Consider the following 21378-nt stretch of genomic DNA (forward strand, 5'->3'; position numbering starts at 1 on the left):
AAAACACTTCGTGATTTATAAACTCATTTTTAAGACTGCTGACGAGATATAACCTGCGTTAATGACATATTTACAATTACCCAACACCGTAAACGGTAACGCAACGACGGAATCACTGTACGTACAAAGCCTTCCAGGTGGCGCGTTATGTTGGAAACCCGAAGCAAAGAGTAGGTACTCTTTGCCTGAAGTGTATAGACCTAAAAGCGTGAAGTGCTCAGGTAACTATATGTAAAACTGTTGTATTTATATAGTTATTTTAATAAATTGATATAAACCAAATAAGTAATAATATATCTCAACATTCTAGCAACGTTAATACTAGTATTGCTGTAAGACTCGTTAATAATTCAAGAATTTCTTTATATTTGTCTACAATTAAAATTCTGGTACAAATAAGATATATGTAACAATGTAAATTATCTTTACATTTGATTTTTTGTTTAATTTTAGTAAATATAAATATTATTTGTTTCTAGTGAATATTTTAAATTGTCTAATAGTACCAACTAAAAGGAGCTTTTCTCTGTTTAGCGAAAGAACAACTTATACGATCAGTTTTCATTCGTTGTGCGCATGTCAGCTTTGATTGGATGCAGCATGCTTCGTAACCAACAGCAACGCGCATGCGCTATTTCGATGCCCTGACGCTCGTACATATAATACATACATAATACCAATGGTAATCGTGTATAATATACACTGTATATAGTCACTTGAAGTTAGTCACGTTATATTTTATTCAGTGTAAGAAACGTATAAAATGAATTTTCGTTGATGTTACATAAATCTACTTTGATTGGTTGTACGTGTTCCGTAATTAAAAGTTATGCGCATGCGGTAATAACGTCGAATAGTTCGAAGCGTATATATCTAGTGAACGGACAGTTCAGAGAATTATTACTTTGCGACAAACATTTTATGTACAAATATATCTCCCACACTTTGACATAAAATATTTTAATAGGTATTGATTTTTCAAAAAAATTACATCTTAAAATTTGTTTAGAACAATTTTTCAATCGGTTAAGCTACTTAACACGATATTTCGAAATCTACGGTGAGTTACCGTTGCGATTCTGAATTATATTTGAAGCACACAGTATGGAGAGTAAATTTTGTTCATTTCGTATACTTTCTTGTATTTGTTTTATTGTATATACCTGTGTTTTATATATCTTATTATGTACACTTTAAAAATTATTCTGATTTTACTATACATGCATTATTACTGTTCACCATGTATATGACCACGAAGTAAAAAGCGACCATAAAGAAGTATCAACTAAATTCGTGAATTACTACATTGTTTGCTAAATAAAGTATATATATGTATGTATACATAGTCCTAAATAACAGTAAAAAAAAATAAAATATATCGTAAGTATAAAAGTACAGTAAAGATAGTACTATGTTTTATTTTGATATAAATAATATAATAATTTTTGTGTATATATGCTCCGTTTCGTAAAAAAACAGCTCGATAGTCAAAAGAGATATATTATTGTGTGTGATGTTTTTCTACCGCTTATTTCTATCTTTGTGATAGGATATGCTGTGTAAAAACATGAACGTATAGCGGGAATCAGTGATGATATAATAAGTTTGCAGAATGAAAGAAATATTGTACTTAATGTTTTCAATATATTTGTAAAATATAACGGTGGATTAACAATTGAACAATTTCTGCTAAATATACACAAACGAATCTTATTGTTATTAATGAAAATTAGATATTATGAATCTTTCTGCTTGTGATGTACTTTGACATTAATTATAAGAGCGCGTGCGCATTATCAAGGATTACAAAATATATAGAGCAGAATAGAGTTAACAAATGTACAGATACTCCTTTATGGAATGAAATATAATTTTCCTTTTCTTCTTATAAAATTTATTATATTTATTTCTACGTAAGATATATCTAAATAAATGTAATTATTTTCTGATATTTTATTGTTTCTTTAAAATAACTTTAATCCGCATATATATAATTTGTATATAGTTAGGTAGTTAGAAGTCGTTCGAATAGTTTGGTATGCATGCATTTAGTAAAGTCCCTAGATATTAATCATGGTTACTCGTAAATAGAATTGTAAGAATTATTAGTTATTTGAAGTATCTTGTATTCATACTTCGTTTTGATTCAACATCTTAAATGTTTTAATGAAGGAAATGAATTAAATGTTTAGATTTGAATTAAAGGAAAATGTTAAAGATTTGTGTTTAACATTTTTAAACACTAACATGTGTCGTGACTCCTAGAAGTGTTTGTCTACTTGTTATGCCGACAAAAGTTGAATTATTTTCTTTACTACACAGTTAAATAACAGATGCAAAATATTTCATAATTATCTAATCTTGTATATATATTGTGACCATACAATACAAAATGTGTGTTATTAATGGTTCAAGTAAAAGTAAAATTTGGTAAGAATATGAATTAAAAGGAATAAAGTAAGTATTGAATGGGAATTAATATTTTATTATTTATTTCTAAGATTTAACAATTAATGTTAGTGCTAAAATATTATTTTATTCAACTTTTCTAATAATTATTGTTATAATGCTGTTTTGCTGAAAATATATAATCATAATAACTTTTTTCATTATTTTGACATATTCGATGAGAATTATATTGATGAAGACAGTATTTATAATTTTCTAGTATTTTTTTATTTTATTTATCATGCTTTAATTTGACGTTGTATTAAAATTAAATTATTTTTAACAGCTAATCTTCTTACATTATTTTTTAGTTTTTCAAATTAGATTATTAAAATAAACATATGGTTTTTATCATAGTAGTTTTACAATGTAAACAATTAATCTTAGTTGTTGATACATATACTTATGATAATATGTCATTAAATCATTGAACTGTTAATAATATACATTATATATTATACTTTTAAAAAATAAGCATAGTTGAGATAATAATATAATTTAAATTATATAAAGTAATTCAATTTCCATCCATAACTTCAATGGGCTAATGTTTCTGGAAGTCACTATACACATGTTGGAAACTTTTCACAACAAGCGATTAGTTTAATAGCTTATTATTTTTAATGGTAACAGAAATTTCAGAGAACTGATTGACGTATTTTGTACGTTCTACTTTAATTTAATTTTTTCATTAAGACAAAATAACAGACATGGATAAAGATGAAATTATCTGTATTTCATCGGATGATGATGAAAAAATAGAACAGGTTTGCGCATTGCAAATATCACAAGTATTACTACTTAAATTAAAGCAAGTTCAAAAAGTTGTGAATTCTTTATTGTTTCAGAACAAAGCTAATAATAAAGAAACATCGGTAATCAAACAGTTAAAGGACAGTTCTATAAAAATGGAACCATCCTTAAGTCAAAATGAAAGTGTAGAAACTGCTAGGAAGAAAAGAAAAATTTCTGAAGTAATCAGTGAAAATAATACTTGTTCTAAAAACAAAACAAAAGTGGTTGTGTGCGAAAAAAACAGTATTCCTATATGTGACCCAACAAACAGTTCTGACGAACTACCAACTGTACAGAAAAATGATGAAGATAAAACATTATTAAAACCAAAGTTAGTTGTAAAAGAGAAAAAAACTATTTTCTTAGTTGAACAGGATATATTTCCTATGTTCATAAGTTTATGTTTGCAAAAAGATCATTCTGAGGATATGAAAACTGTTGTTAATAAATTGAAAAGGCGTTATGAGCAATTGGATCCTTCATATGCTAATTCTGAAACTTTTGCCAATTTTTTAAATGAAAAGAGAAATGACATTATGCTTAGCAAAAACAAGTTATACATACATATTGCTGAGGTAATGAATGAAATGAAAAATAACCGTAAAGAAAATTCATTAACATCATTAAATGGCTTAGAATGTGCTGTTAATACTGATGAGTTGAGTGTAGATAAAAATTCAACTAATTCATTGTGTTCAGATATGACATCTACCAATAACACTGTAGCTAAAGATAGTGAAAAAAAATCAGTTGTTGATAATAAACAAGAAAAACATGATGGTTCACAAAGAAAAATTAGATTAATATTAAAAGCAATGAGAAAATGTGAAAAGTATATTAAAAGATTAGAAGAATCGGAAGTAGATTTTGACAATGAAAATAACAGCAACTATATTAAATTAGAGAAGTTTAAACATCGAATGGTGGAACTTTATAATAAATATTGTGAATATGTTGGAGAAAGTACTGATGCAGGACGACAGTACTTACGGCCAAAGCACTTTAATACAACTGGAATTGTTTTTGTAGATCAAGCTATCACAAGTTTTATTAATTCTAAACTATCCAAGAGAAATAAATTAAAGAAAATCGGTGCTTTTACAAATGCATTAATTTTCCCGGATTATAGAGATATTTTAGAATGTGTTATAAAGTGCAATGAATTACATAATTTAGGTTTGGATAATAAAAAACAGCAACAGATTGGTAAGTTATTAAATTTATAACTAAAACTTATGTACAATTGTAATTTCACTGTTTATATATAATATTTGTTATAGCAAAAAAAGCATTCACTGAATTGGGGGAATATTTACAACGCTGCCGGCGTAATGATTATTGGGATACATTTTCCCTGTCTCTTGAAAACAAAGAAGATGATCCTGCTTTAAAGGATTCACAGTTAGCTGAAAAACTGAGGCAGAATAAACAAGAGGGTGAAAAGAGATTGGCAAATGTATTTCAGGAGTATGCGAAGAAACAAGAAGAGATGAAGGAGCAACCTTATACCACTGGGACATCAACAGAAAACGAAGAAAATGAAGAGGATTACACAGAGAATGAAGATGAAGAAATTGATAATGAAATCGATAACATTAATGAGGATGGTGCAAGTGTGAGTGCCACTGAAAATAAAGGTAGTACAGATGAGGATGAAAATGGTACAGATGGAAGTGAAACACCTGTAAGTAAAATGGATATTAATATTAAATCTAGTGTAAATGATGTTCAGTCTGCTATAGAAATAAAAGAAAAACACCAAACAGAGACTAATAACAAATTAAAAAACGTTGTTAACGATTTAAAATTAAAAGGAGTTGATAGTGATGTAAATATTTCTAAATCAGAACACACACAGTTAATAAAAAAAAACGAAACAACATTGTTGCCTGATACAGTGCCACGTGATTTAAATACTTCTCCTAGTGTAATATCATTAACTACATCGGAAAATAAAATTCTTATTGAGAAAACAAAAGGTTAGTGTACAAATGTACTATTAATAAAGAAGAATTAATCATCAAAGAATGAATAGAGGAATTTAAAGTTTATTATATCTGTGTGTTGTAGAGGATGAATCTGATATTATAAGTGAAAAATTAATAAATGAACAGCCATTGGAGGAGGAAAAACCATTGTTGCGAGTACGCTCTTTTGCTAAGCTTCCTGGGACATGGAAAGATATTCAAGAAAAAGTAGGACAAGTAGAGAAAAATAATGATATTATAGATCTTACTCAAGAATCATCAAAACAAAATTCGACTGCTCATCAGCAAGCAAGTATTCAAAGTAAAAATAAGGTACTTCCTAATGTGAAAGATAAACGCAAAATGTTGGTAATACCAACAGGTAAAAATATAATTAAAGTAAAAAACATTACAAACAATTATGTGAGAATGGGTTCTAAAGACTCGGTGGATTTAAGTAATACAGCAAAATTACAACGTGAAATCGTGACATCTTCCTACCAAATGGTAGATAATAGTGGAGGTTCCACAACTATCCGACTACCATCTAATCAACATTTTGATCAGAAAACTAATGATAATGATCAAGTAAAAAGTTCACAAACAAAAAAGAACAATATTATTGTACAAGTACCTCAGTCTGCTCAAATTGTATTATTACTTGCAAAACAAAAAGAAAAATCTTTGCAACAGTCAAAAACAGACGTATCTATGTCTCAATCTAAATGACAGAAACAAAAGCTGGAAGTGATTCATCTTGATCATTGTTATGTAAAGTTATTAGAAAATGACAGATGACCACTGAATTGTGACACGTAAATGTAATAATTTTTTTAAAAAGACCATTTGTAATTACCAATACTGTATTAGAATATTAGCTATATTACATTGAATAAATTTTTTTATAAACAAAGACGTATGTATGGTTTTTATATGTTAAATATTTTCACTGTACTTTTTAATATTTTTTTTTTAACATTCAGTGTGTTATTGACATAACACTTGTACAATTTCTTTTTATCATGAATTATAAAATATAGAATTCAGTATCACTTTTGTTAAAATAAATTCTTCATCTGTAAAATTTTCAACGATATTAAAGTGATCGATATTATCTCGAAGTAAAATATATTGAACGTTGTCCACTACTGTAATAAGTTTCTATAATAAAAATAAAAATTATAAATTTTTGTCTGCAGAATATCATCTAGAATACGTTAGAAATCATTATTTATTTGTTTAAGGTAGTACCTGAACACATTCTCGTGATTCATTAATGAATCCCGGTGATTCACATTCTCCAACAGTTACAATAACTTTTAATCCTTGAATTGGCTTATTGTTTTTGATATCTAAAGTAGTCAAACTGTATGCCTTGATTTCGTCTCTAAAACGTGCAGAGTAGATTACGATTTAAAAATGCGAATAATTCTAAAAGTTTCTCATTACTTACTTTGTTAGTTTCAAATTGTTAATAATAGTAGTATTAACCAGCTGGTTTAAATTATATATCCCGCTTATTAATACAATGCCTTTTAATAAGCTTAAACATCCTTTTTCTGCCATTTTTTCCATCCATAATTGATCAAACAAAAGACTTGAAGCTAAATGTGCACCAGCACTATGACCAGAAATCCAAACACCCCTGTACAAATGTATTTATTTTTATTATAATATTATAAATTAATTTAATCCTTATACAGGGTGAATTCTACATAATTTTGCTGTAATTTTGTATTTTATCTTAATAAAATCTAAAGATTGGTTTATAAAGATAGTGCAATAAAGAGCCATTATTTTTAATTAAAAATGTACTAAATCTCTATTAAATATTAATATCTAGTAACAACGGTAGCAAAGTATAATATAATCATTGACAAACTACATAGGAAATGTGCATATCAATAATTAAGTCATAATAATTTTATATTCGTTTGATAAACGAAAACTTTAACAAATGTTGAAAAACACGACTTATTGTTTTTATAAATATTTAAAAGAATAAATACATATTTGAGAAAATAATAAACGCGTAATATTTATGAATCCTTACTAAAATTGTATTCTCCTTTTGGCTAGTACCTAAATTAATAAAACTTATTCTATGCAAATGTTATATTATACGTATGGCGTAATGTAATTATATGGTTCGTACCGACTACCAAGACTGAAAGCGAATTTCAATATTTGTTCCACTGCCATTTTTATTTGTGACATTATATCCTCAAAATTAACTGAAATAAAGAAAGAAAATAAATTAAAGTATTTAAATTGATATTTGGAAGTAAATAAAAAAGAAGATGAAATAAATTTCACCGTGGGGACATAAATCATAACCGATAGTAACAACTTTGACCCCTTTGCGAGTAAAAACAGGAGCCGCAAATGCAGCTGTGTCTTTGCTGCCTTCTTGCCAATAACCTCCATGAATAAATACAAATAATGGAGCGTCTGAAATAAAAAAGTAATAAATTTACCAAATTAATGATAATTATTTATATTTTTATACCTTTTGGTAAATCGGTGCCAAATATATCATATTTAGTTCGATCTGTTGTTCCATATGCAATATCCAGTTCGCATTCCAAATTTTTACGAGAATTTTCAGTTACTGCAATAATAAATCAATTCAAAAGACTGCAAGATAATTGTGCTTCCAAAATTCATTTTTTACCATTTTTAGCCAATTTGTAATGTTGCACCAATATACGCATTTGATCAAATCTTTTGCTCCATTTAGTCGGAGTATAATTAGCTTCATGATCCTAAAAATGACTCCAAATTTTGCAACAACAGTATAAATTAATTACAATAATTGGACAAATTAATTAACGCGAACTTACGGAAATAGACATATTTAATCGTCAAGTATAAGAACGTAAATTAAAAGAAGTATATTTCCACAAGAATCAAGCTATTGCTTTAATAATAAAGATGTTCCCTTCCCTATCGATGCCTCGTTAAAAAAAATGTATTAGTGAAATTTATAGAAAGAGAAAAATCTTTTTTTTTACAGACTGACGACTGCAAACTGTTTTAACAGTAAGTTGTTCTGTGCCGGTTTTGCGAAATGTTAAGTCTACGCTATTTGAAAATACTCGAAAATTGCAGATCGCGCCACTCTTGCTAGTTAGTCTTACTCGTCATCCATGCGCACAAACGACTGATCTTGCTACTCATAAATAAAGATATGTAATCTCCATTACATATAGCAGCGATGGGCAGATTGAGTAACCGTAGTGCGTGAGTACACGGTTTATGTATCGATGAAGTGTGAGATAAATGACTCTTTCGTATTCTATACCTCTAAAAATTCTTTATTTGCGATTTTGAACCACTTAAATTTAAAAATTTGCAGACTGATCATTTAAACATTTTGAAATTTAAAAAGATGTAAAAATGTAGAAATATCCAATTTTGAAATTTGAAATATATAAAATTTAGAAACATAGAATTATTCCAATTTTTATACTCAGAAATGTCGAAATCTAAAGATTTGCAAACTTAAAGATTTAGAAAATTGAAGATTTATAAACATTGGAAATACAGAAATATAAGAATTTCAAATATTCAAATTTTCAAATGTAGATATTTAGAGATGTGAAGATTTAAAAATCTAAAAACTTGATAAATTAAAAATATTGACATTTTGTGGAGACTTGAAAATTCAAAGTTTCAGAGCTTCAGAGTTTTGAAATTTTAGAATTTAAAAAAGAATAAAATCTACAAAATATAGAAGTATATTGGAATTTTCAAATTTAAAAATTTGGTGATAGAGACAATTGGAAATTTATAAAATTTAGAGGTACAAGAACATAAAAATATACAAATTTCAAATTTAGAAATTTAGGATTTTGAGATTTTATTACCAGTGAAAGTTAGAAACTTGTAAATTGAGAAGTTTTGAAATTTGGGAACTTAATAATTTATTAATCTGAAAATCTGGAAATTAGTTTCGAAGTATACAAAGTAAAAATTTTTCTGATCAAGAAATTAAAACCTTTTATACCTGTGAAATTAACTACTCATTGTTGTCTGTGAGCTGTAAGTATATGCAAGTATACAATGAATTAAACTAATAATATTGCTTGATACTTCAGTGAGTTTACATTTGTAACATATCCACATAATATACATTTATCGTATCTGTATTACGTAAATGTGTATATTTTTTATTATCTCCATCAGCTTTATCTTCGGGCGCTACATGGAAGAATTTTTATCTATATTATTAACTTCTACAATTCTATGTGTACAGATTTTTTATAGAATCAGTCTATAGTCTATTTGTAAAAAATATTAAACATCTAAATTCGCTTACTATTGAAAACAGAAAGACATAATTGATGGAAATTAACTCAAGACGTACATTGAGTAACGATTAAAAAATAATGAAATTAGAAAGCACCCAACATATATTTTTTCCTATTTTTAAGCAACGAAAATAATTTTAAATTTTTAATTCAAGCGCGAAACCTTATATTTATAATTAAAAATTCGATTATACTTTGATTAAATTAAAAGTTTGAAAATCCCTTGAATTTTCAAATTCAAACAGTACGTATAATATTTAAATAATACACACAGCACTGTTTAAATATGATTCTTAAACAACATATATGGTACAAAATAATCTAACTAGTCAAAAAGTTACACATTGGGATTTAACAATTAGAAATTGTAAATTGAAGATATAGAAATTTTTATTGAATTATTTTTTGTATGCAACATAAGTAACATATTGTAATCATTTCATTCTCTTCAAGAACATCTTAACAAAATATGGTACAACTTCACAACGAGATATAAAAAACTTAAGGAAAAGGGCAAGTTAAAAGTCAGAAGAGAATAAAAAATGTTTCAGTACATATATCCCTGAATTAAAGTATTACATTTAAATTTTCTCTTATGGCAATAACAGCATATGTGTACAAAAAAAGCATAAGATATTTAATAATAATACTTGCCAAAATTTATCCAGCACGGTGCCTTACGATTCTATCCAAAAATGTCAAGTTAAAAAATAAGAAATTGTAGCCTATAGCGTGTTACAAACAAACGAAGAAATGCAAACGGAATCAACCCAAGTCTCACTACATTCAGCAATAAAAAATTGCACGACATAAATAAAAAAGAACATGTTTTCAGTTTTCTTTGTGGACTGTTTCATGTCAACGTGCTCCGTAGCATTCGCTAGAATTAAGGTGAGAAAATATTTACCAGCATGGTCAATGAATGCGCACGATTAAAGTAAAAGCGAATAAGGCAAAAGTCATATTCGGCATAGCGACGCGAAGGGTGAAATAATGTAGGAAATATGTGTATGCGTTTAAGGATATACACATCCTATAGCGCATTCACGGAGAAGGTAGAGAGAATAGGGTACGAGGGTCGAAGAGATTGAAAACCAGAAAAACCGGTCTCTCCTTTTGGCCCCACTCTTTCGTAACGTGCACACCATTCTCTGTGGAGGAGTCACAGGTAGGTCCGTAGCAGCTGATGTATCGGGTATCGTGCCACGTCGACGCCTACCCGCAGACCACAGGTAAGAGAAACCTTTTCCAGTCAAAAATTTGTCGGTTGATGGGCTATTTTGTTCAAGAGAGGTGAGTAATGCACAATAAAATGCAAGCAGCAAGATTATTGACTCTACGATCCTGCAGTCGTCGAACCTTGTACCGATATTCACTCGACCAAGAAATGATTACGTTAACCACTTAATTATTTGTATCCCGACATTCCTGCAAGACATTCCTTCAAGAGAAGAACTCGCAATAATTTGACAGATATATCAGCGAAATGACAATAAGTTCATTATGGTAATTCCATAATAATGTTATCAATTTTGAGACTCTTACGAGCCTTTTTCTGCTCTCCTTGATGGCCCTTCTCAGCTTACATGTTTTGTAACCGGTTCTTCGGTGCATACTGGGTTAATTTATTTGACCCACCAACTACTACGCTCATTTCCAATTAGTTTCCACGGCGTTAAGTAGGTATCCTTTTGTATGCATTGTATTCGCTGGAATTCAGGATCACGTTGTTAAATCGTGCTAATAATAGCACAACTCTATTGGTAACCTACAATTTGATACTCTTCCGAGCCATTGTAGAGCGTAGGTGTGAAACGCATCGTTAAAATTACGATGAATGTTTCCTTACGCGTGGACATTTTTTCTCCAACCTATTTAAACTTTCAACAGGTAACCGGTAAGAGAAAGTACGGCCAAAGGGCGACTACTCCTCGAATGTGACGGAAACATCTATTTTTATGAAAGTATTCTGATCTGATAAGTGGCAGGTTATTTGAACTTGGCTCTGCATTAATACAAGCTCCGCGATAAAACATTTTTACTGAATGCTATTCAAGCGGAGCAAGACAGAGAACAAGTTTTCGTTGATTCTCTGAAAGACTGAAGAGGCAACAGATTTTCGTTGGACAACATATTTTCGTTGTCGAACCTGTTTGGTCTTGTCTGCCTATTCTTACCTTGAAATAGCGTGAACGATCGCTGAAAGTATGCATAGCCGCACCGAGAATGTATTTCTTGGGTGAAACATGGGTAAACGTTCATGTTGATCAACAATTTTGATTAAAGTAACTCGAGGATTATGAGTATCACAATGATAAGAGAAATATTTTCATTCAACTTCGTTAATTCCAAATTATATCGAACTGAATTTTATTATCGATTGTAAATACAGAATGAAAAATTAAATCTTTTTTCATTCGTTTTTTTTATAGTTATCACGATTAATATATTGTGAAATATTAAAAAAAAAAGCATTCGATCCTGCCAGGATTCGAACCTGGAATCTTCTGATCCGTAGTCAGACGCGTTATCCGTTGCGCCACAGGACCGTCCTTGATTTAATATTGTATCTACCGGTATAAATGGTCCTAATATAAAATAAATATAATTAAAATAATGTATATAAGGAGGAGATTTCCAAAATGTAAATTTTGAGCCACTCGTTGCAAGCTGATTTTTTATGGATCAGAAAAATAAACATTTTTTAAGTATTAAAGTCACCTTTTTTATTTAATCCCTTTTCTTACGGGAAAGTTATTTAGGAACTTTAGGAAAAGTTATCGGTTATTTTAACTTTAGGAAAAGTTATCGGTTTCGTAAGTGAGACGTGGCCCATAAAAGTTCCAATTTGCTGATTGAAAAATATCAAGTTATATGATTTTTGAAAATATGATATTGAATATGCTAACTTTGAAAAAACTAATGTACAATTTTATTTTAAAAAATGCTCAAAAAATTACTTAAATTCACACGATTGTCAAATATAAAGAATTATAAAACTGTTGACCTACTGTAATTTATTTCACAAGTTTTTTTTATTCGTTGGTTTTGTTTGAAAGAAAATGTTAATAATAAAAATGATTTATTTTTAATGAAATGTTGATGTAACAACATGAATGATTATTTGTACTAAATTCACCGTGAAATTATTTTCATGCACGAAGTGAATATTATTTTGATAAAAGATCTGATATTGTTCGAATGAAACAAAAATCGTAAAGCATCAAGCGTTCAAAGTCGAAGTACATATTATCATGCTCTCAGTTATATATTAATTGACAAGGCAGTATAATCTGGCGTAACAGTAAGCAACAATTGGTAAACGCGTATGGGGTAACAGTATTGATTTTCATGCCTTTTACGCACTTTCCCATGTTCTGGATTCAATGTCTTTTCGAGATCGATCCATTCATTTTCTAACAGCAAAATATCTTGCACAGATTGTAATATCATTAGTTTTTTTATCGATAGTATTAAATTGCGAAGTAAACTCGAACGATGGCGTCAGCACGTACAGCATTGCAGATGTGCAATGATGTGTACGGGTACGTGCTGACAATTTACTTTGCAAACTGATACCATTGTTGGTGAACGGATTGTATTCTTAAATTCGCAGAATTTCAAAGACTACTCGTTACAGAGAAGTGTTAGTTCAATTAGAAATACGATTCATCTGTCGATTTCACATTAAGAGCAATCAATCGAGACATCGGTTTCGAATAGGTTTATAGAAGATAAAATTTGATTGGATAATTATTTTAGTTAAAATTAAGGTACCTAAAGAAGTTGTGTTATCCTCAGACCTATGTATATTGTAACAAAACCATTTACATTAGAATAAAATTAAAGTTTATGAATGAACCTTAGGAGCAATTAACAAATATCAAACAAATAATTTTGGATATATTAAAATATTTTAAACAATCTAGTACGTGTTTCGTTGGTAAATAATAGACACTAATTATTAAGAGGTAACAATTATTTATTAGCGATGATTGTTGTTCACCGCAGTATCGACTTAGATCGGTGTAAAATTTCAACCGCAAAACGATATGTAAAGCTTGGTATTTGTAATACGAAACATATATGTGTCATTTATACAGTATCGCTAACTCTTTCTTGTAATATATTCCGATTATACGTTCTACATACACTGACATACGCTAGTTATAAATGTTTTACTTAATAAAGAAAAACTATTCTGCTATTTGTATCACGCGTATCCTTTTTGCAGAAAACGTACAACTTTTTTATTTCATTTCCCGTATCTACCTCATCAATTTCAATGGCACATCTTTAAAACTGCCAGAGCAATGGTAAATTTTGTAAACCAATGTTAAAAGATTAGTTTAAAATTATATCAATTTTTTTTTATTAAATTTGTAAAAAACGATATAAAAAATTATTGTTTTTCATATAATAAAATGAAGTTTAAACGTGGCCTTGATTATAAAGATGTTTTATTGTTAGGTGACATTTTATTTAAATAAATAATAAAAAATATTTTTAAATATGTTTCTTTCTATATTTCAACATATTATGAAATAAGGGCCTGAGAATAGACTCATTAAAAATGAATTGTATTATGAATTTGTTAAATTCTCAAATTTCCAAACGCCACAATTCATATTTTTAAATTTATAAATTTATAATTTTTGAATTTCTAACTTTATAAGTGCTTAAAAGTTAAAAAGTTTTAAGTATATTAATTTTTCAATTCTCAATGAAGTAAATTTCTCAATTCCCAGTTTTTCAAATTTATAAATTTGTAAAAGCGTAAATTGTTTAGTCCTTCAATTCTCTAATTTACAAATCCCCGAATTCCCAATTTTCTAAACTTTCGAATCTTCTAATTTGCAAATTTATTATCAATAATACAATGTAATTATGAATAAATTTCTATAACCTCGAAATATTGACCATATAATAAATACTGATTGCCTCTTTACAAAGAAAAACATTAAATTTGTAATCAATGTGAAGCAGTTTCGCTGCAACTTCTGTACGTACAAAAAATGACATACATTCAGCGACATAAGACGGAAAGTTGGGAAAGTAGATTACGATTATCGGTAAAGAAGTAAACTATAGTTATCTCATTCCTAGATAGTTGTTCTCTCTGAATACAATTCTGTTCAAACTGTCCCTCAATAAACTCGAATTCCAATCGAGAACAGTTCAACTTTCGTACAAGAAGATGAAAATTTAGAAAAAAAAGGAATTACCCTGAACGTAAATTTACACAATTATAATTGCAAGCAAATATTTTCACCTTTTCTCAAATTTGTGCAACATTGTGCATAAGAGAAACGTGAATGTCTCTCTTTTTTTTCGTCTACGCGTGTGTACCGAACGGCGAGACTTTACTGGAACCGACGTTAACCGAGTTTGATCGAATTCATACGAACAAGCCTAAGTTTCCTGTGATCCAGAGCCGACGCGGCGGTTAAAAGAGGCGAAAAGTGGGGTTAGGTTGTAGTAGAGGGACGAGAAGGAGAGAGAGAACGAGAGAGACGAGTTTTCTCGGGTCGTCAAAGTGGGGATAGAATCTCAGTGTGCAGCAGAAGCAAACATATAGTTCTGCGTCCCCGAGCAGGCCGTGTGGGATCAGCGTTGCCGGACAGAGAAAACGTTTCGTGAAGCGAAAGAGAGAGGAGAAGAATCAGCGTCGAACGAAGGTAGAAAGAGAAGAGAAGAAAAGGGAGCAACAGCTCGTGGAACGGCATGTCCTCGCGTGCTTGTGTCGTACAGCGTTTCTGAACGCAGCCATTACGACAGAACCGCTCTCGGTGACGCTTTGCTGGCGGTGGAGCGGTGCTCACGCGCGCAGTGGTCACGGAACGATCGGAACGAAAAGCACGTGTCTTTTTCGGTGAAAAAGAAATTCGTAGTGAGAAACGGTAACGAGGGAGAGACTAACGATCGTCGTACGAACAAATAATTAAACCGTGTTTCTGTGTGCGTGTACAGAGGCTCAGAGACGCCTCTTGGCGCGCGGCGTCACGTCGCGCGGGCATTAATATCTCCGAGTGTGCCCAATTCAATTAGCAACGTTATTCACGATCTGTAAAAAATCTTCGATCTTTGTGAACGGTACTCTTCGAAGAGGAAACATTAAACCGCAATCATGTTTGACGTATTCGGCTCCGTGAAGGGCTTGTTGAAGCTCGATACCGTGTGCATCGACAACAATGTGTTCCGGCTGCACTACAAAGCGACGGTGATTATATTAATCGCTTTCTCGTTGTTGGTCACGTCGAGACAGTACATAGGAGACCCCATAGATTGTATCGTGGATGAAATACCGCTTCACGTGATGGATACGTACTGCTGGATCTACTCGACGTTTACGATTCCCGACCGAACCGGTGTCGTCGGTAAAGATATCGTGCAACCTGGCGTAGCATCTCACGTTGAGGGTGACGACGAAATAAAGTACCACAAATATTATCAGTGGGTGTGTTTTACTCTCTTCTTCCAAGCGATACTGTTCTACGTACCCCGTTACCTGTGGAAGACTTGGGAGGGTGGCAGGATCAAGATGTTGGTGTTGGATCTTAATTGTCCGGTGATGAGCGAGGAATGTAAAACGGAAAGGAGAAAGTTGCTGGTCGACTATTTTTCCAATAACTTGCATACACAAAATTTTTATGCATTCCGATTTTTCCTCTGCGAGGTGCTGAATTTCATTAATGTGGTCGGCCAAATTTACTTTATGGACTTCTTCTTGGATGGGGAGTTCACCACCTACGGTTCGGATGTGGTGAAATTCACGGAAATGGAACCGGAGGAGAGGATCGACCCCATGTCTCGTGTATTCCCGAAGGTCACCAAATGCACCTTCCACAAATATGGTGCGTCCGGCACGGTGCAGAAGTTCGACGGGCTGTGTGTACTGCCATTGAACATCGTCAATGAGAAGATTTACGTGTTTCTCTGGTTCTGGTTCATCATTCTGTCCGTGTTGAGCGGTTTAACGCTGGCCTATCGTGCCGCGGTCATAGCCGGACCAAAACTTCGTCTAGTGCTGCTGCGTGCTCGATCGCGACTCTCCCCGCAAGAAGACATCGAATTGATCGCGAAAAACTGCCAGATCGGTGACTGGTTCATTCTTTATCAGCTCGGGAAGAACATAGATCCATTGGTATATCAACAACTCGTCTCGGAACTGGCCCTAAAACTTCAGGGAAAAGAACCCGTTTAGTTTCGATTTATAATTGATATCCTTTTTTTGCTCGCTTGTTCATTCCTCGATCTTTGATTTTGATTAGCCAAGTTGAAAACCGTGTACCGTAGTTAATTCAGCGATTTAGGGGTCATTTCCCAGTTGCCCGTTGCGACCCGAGATTGCATTCCATACTTTTTGCAAAATTGCGGACATAAAAGACATCCGTCATGAACTGATCGGAAAATCGGTATTTTTTTCCTTTTTTTTTGTTGAATTATGCAATTCATTCATTCCTTTTATTGTGCCGTCTTGCATCTTCTCTTTTCCTCGTCTTGCAATTTCCTCGGGTTCGTCCAATAATCAATTATTTTTTGGCCATTTTTTTTTTAACTAAATCCAATTTGGATGGTGCTTACGAGAAGCGACAGTGCCAACAATGCGCAAGATTTATTTTGAGATATCTCCGGTTAAGTGAAGGCCAGAAGGCAGTATAGATTGCTACCTTTTATTTTTCTAACGCCGCCATTTTTACTCGCAAATAAAAAACGATTCTACTTTACTTAATCGATATCTCTAGATAAATCTGTAAGCAACGACGAGGAGACGTACGTGAGAGAGTGAGAGAAAGAGCTTAGTATTAAAAAATAAACTCCTCTGATACATGGAGGGCTTTGTAGAGAGACTCTGATTGTGTGATATAAAATGGGCGACGACGTTCATTTTCTCTGCCTTTTTATTTCATATCTTTTTTTTCTTTTTTAACATTGAGCCTTTGCTTTTCGTTCCTTCGATGGGGGACGCCAAACGTTTTTGTACCGAGAAGAGAGTCGGGGCGGTGAGTCTACTGCGAAGGTTGGTACGCCTGGAGAACGATGTACCATCGGTTCGCAAGGGACCCGCTTATTTTTTTTCCCCCTCGTTCGAGATTTCGAACGCGTCGTCCTTCCAGAATCGTAATTTCATTGTCTTACCAGTTACTTTTCATATCGTAGACGTAAGACGTACACATCTTGTACATTATAGACCGTCTTATGAAATAGAAAATATAAATTTATATTATATATAAATATATACAGGATGTCTCAAAAAAACCCGAAACCTGTGGGTTCTTCGTGCCGAAACTAATCAAAAGCGATTAAAAATTGAAAGACGGTAAGGTAGTTTCACATTAGCTTCGGCACGGAAAATCCATTGTTTGAGGGTTGTGCGATGTTTTTTGAGACACCCTGTATGTTATATTTAGAGGTTGAGAGAGAGAGAGAGAGAGACACGGATATATAGAATGAAATATATATATGAGAGAGAGAGAGAAAATGAGAGAGAGAAAGAGAAAAGAGAGAGTGAGAAAGACAAGGAAGTAAAATAATTTAGAAACACTATCAAATTTTCTTTCTGTAATACCTTCAAACAATCTATACCGAGGGACCAAATATAAGATATGTGAAGAAGAACAAAATATCTATGAACATGCAAGTTTCTTTTTCTCTGTTAGAGTTAGAGTTTCATTGAAATTACTGCCGAATTATTAGAAACCGTCCTTTATTAGGCAAAACACGTTCCCTGTCTAACGTTTCACGAGCAGGAATAAGATATTCGAAATTTGAAAAGACAAATAAAAACGCTTAGCTGATAAGAAATTAGAGTAGTTTCGCGCCTCAAGTTGTCCGCCATTTGTATTCTTGTGGAATTCATGCTCAAAGTAAGACTGCCAAGTAATCGGGACACTCCATATCATCGTGATTCTTGTATTTTGTACCTATTTAGGATTGTACACGTGAATAGAATTTAGAATGTTTCTATCATTTATCTTGGTTTATACATTTCCTTCTCCCTGCTTCACGTCAATTTCCCCTCGATTATTTTTCTGTCCTGTTTTTTTTTTTTTAATATATGCATAATATTTTCTCCGACATATTTCGTTCCTTTTATCCCACCTTGTTATTCGTTTCTTCTTCTTTTTTCCGTTGTAGTTTTCATAGATATCTTAGATATTTAACCTTAATCAAGGGGAGAGCCTCGACCAGTCTCTTCAGGATCCACCGAGGAGGGATAAAGAATCAAAAAGACGCCGCAGTTAGCCTTAGTACCTTCGGATACTTCTGTAGTTTTTTTGAATTAAATGTTAAGAAGGAAAGAGGGTATCCTAAGGGCTATGATTCCTTTTAATCGATAATTACGTGTCAGTGAGAAAAGCTTGCTGACCAACGGATAAAAGTGCCTAATTTGTATGCATATCTAATGCATCAAATTTGTAAGCTGCATTAGTAAATAGTGATAGCATACCGTTAGGCTATATATTTTGGATCACATTTTCTCGATAAATAAAGAGGACCATATACACGCACACATACACGTGAATTTGTATCGTACATGTGTCGTATGTACATGTTTCCTTGCGACTATATAAGCGATAAGATATACATATATAAATAAATATATATTTTTAATATATAATTATATATTATATATTTTATATATAATTATATATATTATATATATGTATACATAATTATAGTGAGCGACCTAGTTCAGAATTACTGGAGAAACGAGTGATAATTGATTAGTAACGACTGTTTATGCGTTATTATCCTTATTATTTAATATCCATGGCTTTTGCTCGTTGATGCTAATTTACTGTTTACACATGAAACGAGGAGAAACCGTTTCTTTATCGCGACAAAGTATTAGAAATATAAATTGACTAGTTTTAAGGTGTACGAACAATTAAAAATTCACCTCTGCGACGTTCGTCTTTGTTGCGCTTAACGATAATAATTGTAACTACTGCCCAATTTATGTTCTCTCGCACAAATGTGCATGGAATTAAACGAATAAATATCAGCGAGTAATTTTAGTAGTTTCTATGACTCTTATTTAATTACTGCCTCTATCACACTTAAGTTGCTACGTTGGGGTTCAAGGGAGCCCCATGTACTTACACAATTATAATACATTAATAAAACGTTTATAATTCATAGAAGAGTTTCGTATAAGTAATCGAATAGTTATTATTATTTAAATGCAAAATATTTTCACAGATGAAAACCATTATTGTTTTTTTCAAAATCAAGTTTCCAAAATCTGAGGATGCTGGCAAAAAAACGGCTTGTAGATTTGTAAGTATACAATTCATAAGAATTAGTAAAAAAGATTTATCGAATGACATATATAAATTTGATAATGTTTGTCGAACAGCTGCATCTCATTTTTTTATTTTATATTTTGTTTTACGTGTAAAAATATTAACTCTTTTCTGATTTTAATCTTAAAAAATAACGAAATATTTTTAAAACATTAAAAATTTCAGAGAAGTACTTTTTATGTCATCAAAACGATGTATTATTCAGGAAATACAAATTGAAAAGTAAAATAAATGATTGCAATTATATACATCGTTATTAATACTATCAAAGTAACTAATCGATTTTTTATATAATAAAATGTAGTTTTTGTTTATTGATATGAAACAATTTGTGTAATTAATAAGACTTTATAAGTTCGCTAAACACCTGAACCTTGATTCATTAATATATTTTTCATCAAGAATATTGTTTATATAAGAATATTTCCAGGTCCTCTCCAAAATCATTATTAAAATTAAAAATAATCAACGAAATGTACAAACGAGTAGTTTTAAATTTTGGTTGAAAACGTTTTTTGGAAATAAAGAAATACAGGAGATAGTACTGATCAAATGTAATAGAACACCCTGCGTAATACGTAGAACATTAGAATAAGTACGTAAGGGGTGTCCTAATAATTCTACAACATTACACATTCATTACAATCATAAAAATATTTCTTTATGTAGTGAGAATTGAAAATGATAATTTTAATAATTCTTTCCTTTATTTAACAATTAATGCATGTTATAAATTAATAAATGCAATAATATTGCTATAATTTCAAAGTTATAGAAAAATATCAAAGGAAAAAAGGTGAATGTAACTAGTAGTATACCGCATATATCTTTTTAGAAACTGTAATTCATGCACAATCTACAATTGCATTGTTATTCAAGATGAAAATGCATGTTTCGTTTTACACATAAATTGTCATTCTACTTTATAGAGGATGAGGAATTTAGTTAGATCTATGATAAAGAACATTGACTAAAACTACTTTCAGTGATATTGATAGTTACATTTATTAAGTGATTGCGAATATTTCTGCATTTATACGTCCCTGTTATCAAAGTATAGATTTATTTATAAAGTATATAGATGTAACGTTACGTGTGAGTATAAGAAATACTATTTTTAAATTCACGAAAGAATTGCATCGATCATTTTGCGATAAATAAAATTGAAAATCAATAGACAGAATTGAATTACGCATATAAGAGAGAAATTACTATCGATAAGTGCATTAACTAATAGATAGTATGTTATTTATCAAGTTTCATTGCTCTGTGAATCACTAACAGATTAAAAATAAAGTATTAATCATTTAAGTGTAACGATAAGTCATAACAATGTATGACAATAATTACCACACAATGCAGTAAGATTACGATTAACCTTCTTTGTTTTAATGAAAAAAGGAGAGATATAATAAACAAAAGGTGTAATGAAACTTTATTAAATATATTGTTCTTATATGTTAGTTAATAATTGCATGTTAACGTTGGATTTAAAATAATTACTTATCGGATATTGTCGGAAAATTGTAAAATTGCATTATAGAA

The 21378-nt window shown here is 31.0% G+C and overlaps 4 protein-coding genes and 1 non-coding gene across 12 annotated transcripts in view; 3 read left to right on the forward strand and 2 right to left on the reverse strand.

Moving 5' to 3' along the window:
* Positions 1-107: 107 nt before the first annotated feature.
* Positions 108-6123, forward strand: Daxx (Daxx-like protein). 8 transcript variants are annotated; one of them, XM_012284619.2, is made up of 5 exons: positions 108-221; positions 535-682; positions 3297-4449; positions 4524-5222; positions 5314-6123. In XM_012284619.2, the coding sequence occupies exons 2-5, from the start codon at positions 680-682 to the stop codon at positions 5937-5939; spliced, it is 2481 nt and encodes an 826-aa protein (XP_012140009.1). In that variant the 5' UTR covers positions 108-221; positions 535-679; the 3' UTR covers positions 5940-6123. The 8 variants fall into 8 exon arrangements, with proteins under 8 accessions (XP_012140009.1, XP_076388115.1, XP_076388118.1 ...); XM_076532000.1 differs by lacking the exons at positions 108-221; positions 535-682 and adding exons at positions 2016-2095; positions 3082-3215; XM_076532003.1 differs by lacking the exons at positions 108-221; positions 535-682 and adding exons at positions 2077-2095; positions 3145-3215.
* An 8-nt stretch (positions 6124-6131) lies between these two features.
* On the reverse strand, positions 6132-8501 carry KFase (kynurenine formamidase). The gene is made up of 8 exons (XM_003703019.3): positions 8054-8501; positions 7885-7975; positions 7720-7821; positions 7527-7661; positions 7366-7444; positions 6664-6855; positions 6462-6597; positions 6132-6371 (listed from the first exon to the last, which is right to left on the reverse strand). The coding sequence occupies exons 1-8, from the start codon at positions 8063-8065 to the stop codon at positions 6231-6233; spliced, it is 888 nt and encodes a 295-aa protein (XP_003703067.1). The 5' UTR covers positions 8066-8501; the 3' UTR covers positions 6132-6230.
* A 1479-nt stretch (positions 8502-9980) lies between these two features.
* Positions 9981-21378, forward strand: part of LOC100874815 (innexin inx7-like) — a 36718-nt gene continuing 25320 nt past the window's right edge. Inside the window, exon 1 of the mRNA XM_012284627.2 lies at positions 9981-10755. The gene's annotated coding sequence lies outside the window, so the exon portion shown is untranslated. The remainder of the gene's footprint in view (positions 10756-21378) is intronic.
* TRNAR-ACG (transfer RNA arginine (anticodon ACG)) lies at positions 12000-12072 on the reverse strand. The gene has a single exon. It is a non-coding gene; the product is annotated as a tRNA-Arg (tRNA).
* Inx2 (innexin 2) lies at positions 14977-19548 on the forward strand. Its single transcript, XM_012284626.2, has one exon. It carries the CDS (start codon positions 15651-15653, stop codon positions 16725-16727), a length of 1077 nt encoding a protein of 358 aa, XP_012140016.1. The 5' UTR covers positions 14977-15650; the 3' UTR covers positions 16728-19548.

This window comes from Megachile rotundata, chromosome 5, assembly GCF_050947335.1.
Source record: "Megachile rotundata isolate GNS110a chromosome 5, iyMegRotu1, whole genome shotgun sequence".
Classification (NCBI taxonomy): Eukaryota; Metazoa; Arthropoda; class Insecta; order Hymenoptera; family Megachilidae; genus Megachile; species Megachile rotundata.

What these genes read in the sequence shown, in the direction of transcription:
- KFase (XM_003703019.3), bottom strand. An exon ending in TTATGATTTATGTCCCCACG is followed by an intron (nt 7,445 to 7,526) that starts GTGAAATTTATT and finishes TCTTTATTTCAG; the next exon opens with TTAATTTTGAGGATATAATG. An exon ending in AATCACGAGAATGTGTTCAG is followed by an intron (nt 6,372 to 6,461) that starts GTACTACCTTAA and finishes TTTTTATTATAG; the next exon opens with AAACTTATTACAGTAGTGGA.
- Daxx (XM_076532000.1), top strand. Translation starts at nt 3,159, where the DNA reads ATGGATAAAGATGAAATTATCTGTATTTCATCGGATGATGATGAAAAA. An exon ending in TAAAAAACAGCAACAGATTG is followed by an intron (nt 4,450 to 4,523) that starts GTAAGTTATTAA and finishes TATTTGTTATAG; the next exon opens with CAAAAAAAGCATTCACTGAA. An exon ending in TCTTATTGAGAAAACAAAAG is followed by an intron (nt 5,223 to 5,313) that starts GTTAGTGTACAA and finishes TGTGTGTTGTAG; the next exon opens with AGGATGAATCTGATATTATA.
- Inx2 (XM_012284626.2), top strand. Translation starts at nt 15,651, where the DNA reads ATGTTTGACGTATTCGGCTCCGTGAAGGGCTTGTTGAAGCTCGATACC.